This window comes from Nomascus leucogenys, chromosome 13 (assembly GCF_006542625.1).
Source record: "Nomascus leucogenys isolate Asia chromosome 13, Asia_NLE_v1, whole genome shotgun sequence".
Taxonomy (NCBI): Eukaryota; Metazoa; Chordata; class Mammalia; order Primates; family Hylobatidae; genus Nomascus; species Nomascus leucogenys.
Window position 1 is genome coordinate 18235318 of NC_044393.1, and position 10997 is coordinate 18246314.

Sequence of the window (10997 nt, forward strand, 5' to 3'; positions counted from 1 at the left end):
ATCTGTAAAATGGGGATAATGATAGTACACACAGGGTTGTGAGAAGAAGTTAGTGTGTGCAAAGTGCTTACAGCAGTGCCTGGCACATAGCAAGCATTTTTTTTTAACAGAGTTTCACTCTTGTCACCCAGACTGGAGTGCAATGGCGCGATCTCGGCTCACTGCAACCTCCGCCTCCTGGGTTCAAGCAATTCTCCTGCCTCAGCCTCCTGAGTAACTGGGATTACAGGTGTCCACCACCATGAGTGGCTAATTTTTGTATTTTTAGTAGAGACCAGGTTTTGCCATGTTGGCCAGGCTGGTCTTGAACTCCTGACCTCAGGTGATCCGCCTGCCTCAGCCTCCCAAAGTGCTGGGATTACAGGCATGAGCCACCGCATCCGGCCTTCTGTTTTGTTTTTTAAATGAGACAGGGTCTCGCTCTGTTGCCCAGGCTGGAGTGCAGTAGGTGATCACAGCTCACTGCAGCCTTGACCTCCTGGGCTTAAGCGATCCTCCTATCTCAGCCTCCCGAGTAGCTGGGACTATAAACGAGTGACCCCTCCCCACTAGTTTTTGTTATTTTTAGCAGAGATGGGGCCTCACTATATTGCCCAGGCTGGTCTCAAACTCTTGAGCTCAAAGAATCCTCTCACCTTGGCCTCCCAAAGTGTTGGGATTATAGGCATGAGCCACCATGCCCAGCCTCTATTGTCACCTTACTCATTGCTTTAGTTTTTCCTCTCCATCTGTCTTTTTCTCTTCCTCTTTTGTCCTATTCATGTTTTTCTGTTTTTATTTCCAGCCAGGATCAGTGCTGGGGTTTGGTAATCATTACTGTAGTGCCTACTGTATACTGTGCCTTACAGACATTGTCTCATTCACTCACATAACATCCCTAGAGGCAGATGTTGCTATCTCCATTTTACAGTTGGAAAACTAAGGCCTAGGGAGGTGAAGTACACAGGCACCCAGATAATAACCTAGGTAGTATCGCCATGTGCTATGTGGTGTGCACGGGAGCAAGGCTCTTAACTCTGATGCCATATAACTGTTATTGGTTCTACCTGGATATCTTTTTTTTTTTTTTTGAAATATATACATATTTTAAAATAGAGACGGAGGCCGGGTGCTGTGGCTCACGGCTGTAATCTCAGCACTTTGGGAGGCCGAGGCAGGTGGATCACTTGAGGCCAGGAGTTTGAGACCAGCCTGGCCAACATGGAAAAATCCCCTCTGTACTAAAAATATAAAAATTAGCCAGACACATGCCTGTAATCTTAGCTACTTGGGAGGCTGAGACAGGAGAATCGCTGGAACCCAAGAGGCAGAGGTTGCAGTGAGCCAAGATCGTGCCACTGCACTCCAGCCTGGGTGACAGAGTGAGACTCTCTCTTAAAAAATAACATAGGCCAGGCATGGTGGCTCATGCCTGTAATCCTAGCACTTTGGGAGGCCAAAGCGGGTGGATCACCTGAGGTCGGGAGTTCGAGACCAGCCTGACCAACATGGAGAAACCCTGTCTCTACCAAAAATACAAAATTAGCCAGGTGTGGTGGCACATGCCTGTAATTCCAGCTACTCGGGAGGCTGAGGCAGGAGAATCGCTTGAACCCGGGAGCCGGAGGTTGCGGTGAGCAGAGATCGTACCATTACACTCTAGCCTGGGCAACAAGAGTGAAACTCCGTCTCAAGAAATAAATAAATAAATAAATAAATAAATAAATAAATAAATAAAAACAAATCCGATCATGTCACTGCCCTGCTCAAGGCTTCATTAGCTGGCTGTTGCCTCAAGATAAAGTCCAAGTTTTTTTTTTTTGTTTTTTTTTTTTTAAGAGACTGAATCTCCCTATCACACAGGCTGAAGTGCAGTGGCACAATTATAGCTCACTGCAGCCTCGAACTCCTAGGCGCAAGTGATCCTCCCTTCTCAGCCCCTAGTTATTTTATTTTTTGTAGAGATGGAGTCTCACTTTGTTACCCAGGCTAGCCCAAATACCTTAATATGGCCTTCCAGCCTATCATGACCTGACATCTATGCGACTTCCCCATCCTGTGTTCTTTTTTTTTTTTTTTTTGAGACAGAGTTTTGCGCTTGTCAGCCAGGCTGGAGAGCAGTGGCATGATCTTGGCTCACTGCAACCCCCGCCTCCCGAGTTCAAGTGATTCTCCTACCTCAGCCTCCTGAGTAGTTGAGACTACAGGCACCTGCCACCATGCCCGGCTAATTTTTATATTTTTAGTAGAGATAGGGTTTCACCATGTTGGCCAGGGTGGTCTTGAATTCCTGAGCTCAGGTAATCCGCCCTCCTCGGCCTTGCAAAGTGCTGGGATTATAAGTGTGAGCCACCACGCCCAGCTCTGTATTCCTCTCCTTACATACTCCTGAACTTCTTGCTATCCAAGGAATGTGCATCTCCCTCAGGGCTCAATTCCCTTCTCCAGAAACCTTTCCCTGACCCTCCTATTCTATTGGGCGCTCCACCTGTGAACTTTCATTGCAATATGTGAGTTCAGCACCCAACATTTATTGAGTGCTTACTATGTACCAGGCATTGTTCTAAGGTCCTTCCACTGTCTTATGAGGTAGGTACCAGTATTTTCATTTTACAGAGAGGTTAAATGTAACTGCCTACATGTTTATGGGCAACATGGAGGTGGAGCCAGGATCCTGAAACAGTTCTGCTTACCTGGTCTGAGCTTTTTCTTCTTTTTTCTTTTTTTTTTTTTTTGAGTTGGAGTCTTGCTCTTGTTGCCCAGACTGGAGTGCAATGGGCAATCTCGGCTCACTGCAATCTCCACTTCCCAGGTTCAAGCGATTCTTCTGCCTCAGCCTCCCGAGTAGCTGGGATTACAGGCACTCGCCACCATGCCTGGCCAATTTTTTGTATTTTTAGTAGAAACGGGGTTTCACTATGTTGGTCAGGCTGGTCTCAAACTCCTGACCTCAGGTGATCCGCCTGCTTTGGCTTCCCCAAGTGCTGGGATTACAGGCATGAGCCACCGCGCCCAGACTGGTCTGAGCTTAATCACTGGGCTGTATGGCACTTATTCCCCAGTCCCCGCTGTTGATAGGCCTGTCTATCCCTTAAACTCCAGCCTCTTTAAAGGCAGAGCTGTGTTATTTTCCCTGTTTTGTCCCCAGCCCCAAGCAAAGGGCCTTTATCTTGTAGGAATTCAATAACATGGGAATCATAATAATCAGAAATTCAAATACTTCCTGACCAGGCTTCTTTTTGTTGCAAGTGCCAGAAATCTAAATCAAACGGACTTAAACCAAAAAGGGATTTGTTAGTTCATCGAACCGGGATGGCAAAGCATGAACCGGAGGCCAGAGTCTCAGTTAATGTCATCTCTCCAACTCCCAGCTGTTTGTCTCTACTTGGCTTTCTTCCGTCTGCAGTGGGCTCCCCCAGCAGCTGAGACTGGACTCCCTTCTCTTTTAGCAACCCCATTAGTAAAATAACTTTACTCTCTCCCAGTGATTAATTCCAGAGAACACCAGTTGAATCTGAACTACAGTTTAGACCTGTGACTGGCCCAAGGCAGGCCATGTGGCCATCTAGGGTACCAAACACCATGACCAAGGACCACATGGCAGACAAAAACACATCCACCACAGTTAGCATTTGAAACATTTCTTTTAGAGATAAGGTCTTACTCTGCTGCCTAGGCTGGAGTGATAACTTACTATAACCTTGAATTTCTGGCCCCAAGTGATCCTCCCACCTTGGCCTCCCAAGATGTTGAGATTGCTGATGTGAACCACCAGGCCCGGCCAGGATTTATTTATTTTTCTTTTAAAATTTATTATTTGAGACGGGGGTCTCACTGTGTTGCCCAGACTGGTCTTGAATTCTTAAGTTCAAGCAATCAATCTTCCTGCCTCTGCCTCCCAAAGTGCTAGGATTACAGGCAGTGAGCCACCACACCCGGCCCTGGCCAGCATTTATTGACTAATTTCGTGCCAGGTTCTGAGCTCTGGTTTTCTCCAGTATCCGCTAACCTAGTGATTTTCAACCTTGGGAGACCTTCAGAACCTGGAGGGCAGTTTGGGGTCAAGGATTTGCCTGACAAGTTCCGGGTGATGCTGCTGCTGCTGGAAGGACCACATTCTAAGAACATCGCTCTAAATTTTGTTCTTAACCAGACCGCAGCAATGACATCACTTGGAAACTATTTAGAAACCAAAATAAATATAAATAAACAGACTGGATCTTAGGCTCCACTTCACACCTACCAAAAAGATTTTAATTTTACAAGATCCCAAGTGTATTTGTATGCATGTTAGATTAAGAAAAAACCTGGCCGGGCGCGGTGGCTCATGCCTGTAATCCCAGCATTTTGGGAGGCTGAGGCGGGCGGATCATGAGGTCAGGAGATCGAGACCATCCTGGCTAACACGGTGAAACCCCATCATTACTTAAAAAATACAAAAAGAAATAGCTGGACATGGTGGCGGGCGCCTGTAGTCCCAGCTACTTGGGAGGCTGAGGCAGGAGAATGGTGTGAACTCGGGAGGCAGTGGAGCTTGCAGTGAGCCGAGATCACACCACTGCACTCCAGCCTGCGTGACAGAGCGAGACTCTGTCTCAAAAAAAAAAAGAAAAAACCCAAGAGGAGAGACCTAAGAGCACAATTATAGACATGAGGGGACCCAACTTCGAATCCCAACCCCTCCCGCTTCAGGCTTGCACAACCAACCAGCTGCTAACAGACCTGAAGGAGTTGGGTGCAAGGTTGGAGCACATCTGGATGCTGCTTATCTACCTTGGAGATCTTCCTGAAGGGCTTTGTGGGGGCCCTATCACTTCAACCTACTCTTCCACCTGCCGATCCTTGTGGGGACCCAGCTGGTCAGCAGGGGTGTTTCCTCCTAGGGGCTCAAAGGCTGGAGTCTTCATCAGGCCAGGGGAAAGAGGCAGCCCAAGGGGCTGGGGGCTCGCTGGGGGATATGCAGCAGGAGGTGACTGTGCCCCCTTGGAGGTGGAGCTCCACAGGGACCTGGGCTAGAGCCTGGAGACCAGAGCTCAGACCTGAGTCCTGCCAGGGAAGGGGCATTTTTCCTGGCTGTCTCCCCAGGCCCTGGACCTGCTTAGGGTGACCTGAGCATTCTTCTTCAGGACAGAACATGGGTGGCTGCGTGTTGGGATCCCCCCACAACACACACGCTTGTTCTTTCTACAGCTATAGGAGTAGGTTTCAGCCTAAGGTCCGGCTTAGCCTCATCTGCAACACAGCTGAGGGAGCTCCAACATTCACTAACATTGCTGGTACACATCACCGACTCCATAGACAGGAGGCATTATTGTGACACTCATTTTATAGATGAACAGATGCAGAGTCATAAAATAAAGTACAAGGGAATAAATCTTTGTCACCCCACTGCTTGGCCCCACATCCTTAAGTTTCACCTCTGCCTACCCTGAGTACCTCCAACCCTAGTGAAATTACAACGCAACAACTTGTCTAAAAAAGGACAAAAATGCATTTATTTAATATACATCACAAGGGCTCAACCGAGGCTTAATTTAAAAGACAAAAACAAAACAAAAATACCACAGCTCAAGATACAGAGTCCTATACAGAAATCACAAAAAGGACAGACCATCTAAGGAAAAATTAAAAAGACAACACAAGGACAGGCTGGGCAGCCTGGGTCAGGGCTCCTGGCTGGTGACCTGCTTTGAGTAGGTTTCTTGCAGGTACTTCTTAAAAGCTGGAAGAGAACAGGCAGGTCTCAGTGAGTGATGGAGACAGGATGAGTTAATCTTTACTATTTGTTATTTTTGAGATGGAGTCTCACTCTGTTGACCAAGCTGGACTGCAATAGCACGATGTCTGCTCACTGCAACCTCTGCTTCCTAGATTCAAGTGATTCTCTTGCCTCAGCCTCCCGAGTAGCTGGGACTACAGGTGCCTACCACCATACCTGGTTAATTTTTTTTGTATTTATTAGAGACGGGGTTTCACCATGTTGGCCAGGCTGGTCTCAAACTCCTGACCTCATGTGATCCACCCACCTCGGCCTCCTCAAGTGCTGGGATTACAGGCATGAGCCACTGTGCCTGGCCCAGGATGAATTAATTAAGGTGGGCAAGAGGCAGCTGGACCAGGGATGCAAAGGTCAGAAGAGGTGCAGGAGGGGCTGGTTTCCCAGCCCGGCATTCTCCCTGCACTGCCCATCCAGGTAGCTCTCCTGGAAGGGCTTGCTTCCAGTGAGACTGGAGGGCACAGGCAAGGCACTCTACTAAGCAACCTCTTAACCTGCATTAATACGGAAGGGGTTGATCCCACCTTCCCCCTTTCTGAGACAGGGTCTCACTCTGTTGTCGAGGGTGGAGAGCAGTGCTGTGATCATAGTCCGCTGTAACCTCGAATTCCTGGCCTCAAGCTATCCTCCTGCCTTGGTCTCCCCAGTAATTTCCCAAAATTATTTATAGCCAAAAATTTTTATTCTGCTATAAAACAATTGCTATTTTATAGCAAATAGGAGCACTGGGGCAGAAGCAGAAGTGGGTTGCTGCCAACAATCCACCCTGTCCCAACCAACCCGGTCCCAAGTCACTGGGCTCCTTTTGTTTGAGGGAGCCTTTGAAGGTTGGGGGAGGGATCACCCTGGGCTCAAGGACTGAGGACTCACCTGTGGGGTTTTTCCAGAGCTCGGCAGCATGCGTGTTCAAGGGACTATCAATGTTGGGTTCTGTGGGTGGAGAGAAAGAGAAGGTCAAGGGGGTAGAAGAGGCTGACCCCAGGGAGTCCTGACAGGTTCCCAAGTTGCATGGAGGGGAGGGGTGGTCTCTAAAGTCACCTCCTAGAAGGCTCTGGATGGACAGCAGAATGGTCCTGACGTCATACAGGGCAGACCACTTTTCCTTCAGGATGTCCAGGCATATGTTACCCTGGGTGTCCACGTTGGGGTGATAGCAGGGCGTGAGAAACTTCACCGTGGGCGCATTGTAAGGGTAGCCACTGGGGAACTCTAGCGAGAGCTTATACCTCAGGTCTTCATATACCTGGCATTTGGAGAAACAGATGCAGAGTAAGCTCCAGCAGCAGCCTCATATCCCAACCCAAGCCCCATGCAAGGGGCTTGCTAGAATCTTGAGTTTCTCTGGGAGTGGACAGTAGACAAACTGTTGAGCTGGTTCTGATGCTCTCCACTGCCTTTTTAAAAAGCTTTTTTAGTTTAGCTTTTATTTCAGAGATAGGGTTTCACCATGTTGCCCAGGCCAGTCTCGAACTCCTGGACTCATGTGATCTGCCTGCCTCAGCCTCCCAAAGTGCTGGAATTACAGGTGTGAGCCACCGTGCCTAGCCTGATGCTTTCCTCTTACCTGGTGGAGACATCAGTGATTCTTTGGTCTAAGGATTGTCAATTGGCATCCTGTGCTTAGTTCAATTAGAATATTAGTTGCTAATATGTAAAAATTAGGAGATTTGGCACAGATTTGGACTTCTGACTCATCTTAAACCTGATCTGCAGCAATGGGAAGCTGCCTTCTTGAGATCTGTGCCCTCCTATTGGCCAAAGTCCTCACTTCATCCATTTCCTTGCTGTCTGTCCCTCTGTAAACATCAAAGATAGACAGCCCTGCTTTAAACCCACCCTCTTATTGCACAGATGGAAAGAACAAGGCCACATGGCTCAGAGAATGTGAACAGTCAAAGGAGGAGTGTCTTGCTCCGCCAAAGGCTTGAAGCAGAGCTCGCACTTGGATCTCACCTCCCACCTTTCCCCAGACTCACTCACCCATCCCAGCCCTACACTTACTGTTCCAGCTGCTCCATGGATGGTCCCTACCCATTTGAAAAGGTTGTCTGATTCAGGGAAGGCAGAAATCCCTTTATCGCCAGACATCTGGGGAGAAAACACATTTGCTGGAATGTGGAGTACACTTTTGGGCATAGCAAAGGTCAGCGGGTGAGCTTTCCCCTTAATCATATATATACACATACATATATATGTGTGTGTATATATATGTATGTATATATGTATGTATATGTATATATGTATGTATGTATATATATATATATGAGATATAGATGGGGTTATCCCATCTCTACTAAAAAAATATATATTCACACACACACACATATATATATATATATATATAGAGAGAGAGAGAGAGAGAGAGAGAGATAGAGAGACAGAGACAGACACACACACTCTCTCTGTCGCCCAGGCTGGAGTACAATGGTGCGCTCGGCTCACCGCCTCTGTCTTGGAGAGAGAGAGAGAGAGAGAGAGAGAGAGAGAGAGAGAGAGACAGAGACAGACACACACACACACTCTCTCTGTCGCCCAGGCTGGAGTGCAGTGGTGCGCTCGGCTCACCGCAACCTCTGTCTTGGGGAGAGAGGGAGAGAGAGAGAGAGAGAGAGAGAGACAGACAGACAGACAGACACACACACTCTGTCGCCCAGGCTGGAGTGCAGTGGTGCGCTTGCCACCGCAACCTCTGTCTCCACGGTTCAAATGATTCTCGTGCCTCAGCCTCCCGAGTAGCTGAAATTACAGGCATGCACCACCATGCCTGGATAATTTTTATATTTTTAGTAGAGACGGGGTTTTGCAATGTTGGCCAGGCTGGTCTCGAACTCCTGACCTCAAGTGATCCGCCCACCTTAGCCCCCCAAAGTGTTGGGATTATAAGGTGTGAGCTACCTCGCCCAGCCTCCCCTTAATCTCATCACTCTGATCCAAAATAAGGCAACCAAATTCATAGGCTAGAAATACCAAGAAGGGTGTGGAGTTGGGTGTGGGTAAAGCTTGGTTGGGGCTAGGAAGTAGGGACACACTGGACAGGGAGGGTCTTGTATGACTTCAGGGAAGTGTTTTAGAGATAACTTCGTGTTGGGGGATGGAATTGTGAGGAGGGACTGCTGGAAGAAATGGTGTAGGTGGGGTGTATGAACTTCTTCCCAGGAGGGAGCAAATTACATTTATATTTTACCCCTATGTCTAGCAAAAAAGCTGACGGAAGAAAGGAGGCTACTGAAAATTGGATGGAAGGCTGGGGTTCTGGGCACTTAGTCACTCACCATGAGGGTCATCAGCTCCTGCTGTAGCCTGCAAAAAGAGTATTCGGGGTTATCTGGGAGTCTGGATGGGCCAGGCCTCCATGGTGCATCTTCTCCCACCTGAATCTCAAGGGGAGCCGTCATGGAGGCGCCCTACATCACCAAGGTCAGGCTCAGCTCAGGGTACACTCACCAGATCCACAGGACGATCCTAGCGAGTCCTCACCCTCCCTAATTTCAGACTCTCTCGGGATGATTCTGGCATGTTCTTAATTCCCCAGGCTTTGGCGTCTCTTCCTTGCCCGACTCAACTTCTCCCTTACCTTGTCACTGCCAAGTCACGAGGGTCCTTGCGCGTCTTCATCTAGGCCCACCCGGGAAGGAGCCTGGCAGCGCCCCTACCCTCCCATTCTCCTTCGGGAAAGTCTCAAAGAGCGGTCTGAGCTCCTGGCGTGTCCCCCATCTCTCAAATCTCACCCGCGCAAGGAGGTGGGAGTCCCGGAAGTCTCCGCCCTCGGCACCCATGCCCAGGGGAATGCCAGGCCCCGAGCTCCTGGCGTGTTCTCCTGCACCCGCAGATCTCCTGCTCCAGGAGGTGGCGGCGGGGGGCGGGGGGGGGTCCTAGAAATCTTTGCTCTGGGTACCAATGCCTAGGGCATAGCAGGCCCGGCGAGTGGTACGCCGCATCACTCACCTTTTGCCCACGGGACCCCGGGCGGCGCCCCCGCTCGGCTCAGCTCCTTTACGGGCGGCGGCGACGCTAGTGGCGGCTGGGTCGCGGTTTTGGGAAGCCATCCGGGCGGCGTTGGCAGAGAGACAGGAACTCGGAGAACACGACTGCAACTGCAGGGCTGCGGGCCCGCCCGCCCGCGTTTGAATTGTAACCCTCTGGGAGCGTCGACCAATCAGCGGTTCGCTTGGGTTTGATCCAGCCAATGGGACGCTCCGGAGCGCTGTGTTGCTGCGCTACTGCTAGACCTACCCACTGGCGCACCGCTATTGGGCGGCAGGATCCCGCTTCTGACAGCCGACTGGTAGACGAGGCTGCCATTAACTAACGAATCCGTAGCGGATTGGTGGCCTTTGGAAAACGCTAACCATTAAAGGGCCAAGAAAACGTCTACATGGGATGAACCCCCTCCTTAAGGCTACACGCGTTACTCCGCGTGGGAACACCCGGTACGCCCAGCCTTGATTCGATTTTCCTCGGGCAGGGAGTACCTCCAATCCTGCAGCACTGGTACTCTCCCCCCATTATAATCGTCTGGGCACCTTTGCTGCGTCCTAAGTATCTGAAAATTCCAGCGAGGGGAAAAACTAAAGGCTGATGGCTAGAGCAGCAGACTCCCTATTAGAAAACATAGGTTCATACATCTCCGCAGAGATAACAGAAAAAAAAAAAAAAGACAACATTGGTTCAGGCCGGGCGCAGTGGCTCACGTCTGTAACCCCAAACACTTTGGAAGGCCCAGGCAGGAGAATTGCTTGAACCCAGGAGTTCGAGACCAGCTTGAGCAACAAGATAGGGAGCCCTGTCTCTACTTAAAAAAGAAAAAAAAAAAAAAAAAAAAAAGGCTGGTGAGGTGGCACGAGCCTGTAGTCCTAGCTACTGGCGAGGCTGAGGCTGGAGAATCGCTTGAGCCAGAGGCTGCACTCTAGCCTGGGCAACAGAGCAAGACTGTCTTCAAACAAACAAAAACCCCAATAACACAGGTTCATATCCTGTATATCCTACCTCCCCAGTGGGTAGTGTGTGACCTTGGGGCGGGTCCTTTAGTATCTTAACCTGTAAAATGGGAGCAATAAAAGCCAACTCTATTTTTCCTATGACCTGTCATCAAACTCCATTGCATTCTGCCATGTCCTTACATTAGCTGGGTAAGGAAACTACAAAAAGGCAAAGGGAAGACGGGCAAGGTACATGGTGCTCCCAGGTTGGTCTCATCAAGCCTGGCTCTATACTGTTATGGGTGAGGGTTATCTCGTCCTTT

General features: G+C 49.5%; 1 protein-coding gene across 6 annotated transcripts; it reads right to left on the reverse strand.

The window, feature by feature from the left end:
* Window positions 1-5447: 5447 nt before the first annotated feature.
* UBE2C (ubiquitin conjugating enzyme E2 C) lies at window positions 5448-9915 on the reverse strand. Of its 6 annotated transcripts, none has more exons than XM_030825544.1 (6): window positions 9701-9882; window positions 9028-9055; window positions 7757-7843; window positions 6794-6998; window positions 6626-6685; window positions 5448-5701 (listed from the first exon to the last, which is right to left on the reverse strand). In XM_030825544.1, exons 1-6 carry the CDS (start codon window positions 9799-9801, stop codon window positions 5643-5645), a joined length of 540 nt encoding a protein of 179 aa, XP_030681404.1. In that variant the 5' UTR covers window positions 9802-9882; the 3' UTR covers window positions 5448-5642. The 6 variants fall into 6 exon arrangements, with proteins under 6 accessions (XP_030681404.1, XP_030681407.1, XP_030681408.1 ...); XM_030825545.1 differs by lacking the exon at window positions 6794-6998 and adding an exon at window positions 6999-7149 and having other exon boundaries at window positions 5453-5701; window positions 9701-9847; XM_003253656.3 differs by lacking the exon at window positions 9701-9882 and adding an exon at window positions 9200-9495 and having other exon boundaries at window positions 5453-5701.
* Between the last annotated feature and the right edge of the window lie 1082 nt (window positions 9916-10997).

What these genes read in the sequence shown, in the direction of transcription:
- UBE2C (XM_030825544.1), bottom strand. Translation starts at nt 9,801, where the DNA reads ATGGCTTCCCAAAACCGCGACCCAGCCGCCACTAGCGTCGCCGCCGCC. An exon ending in CGGGGTCCCGTGGGCAAAAG is followed by an intron (nt 9,056 to 9,700) that starts GTGAGTGATGCG and finishes CTCTTTTTGCAG; the next exon opens with GCTACAGCAGGAGCTGATGA. An exon ending in TCCATGGAGCAGCTGGAACA is followed by an intron (nt 6,999 to 7,756) that starts GTAAGTGTAGGG and finishes TCCAAATGCCAG; the next exon opens with GTATATGAAGACCTGAGGTA.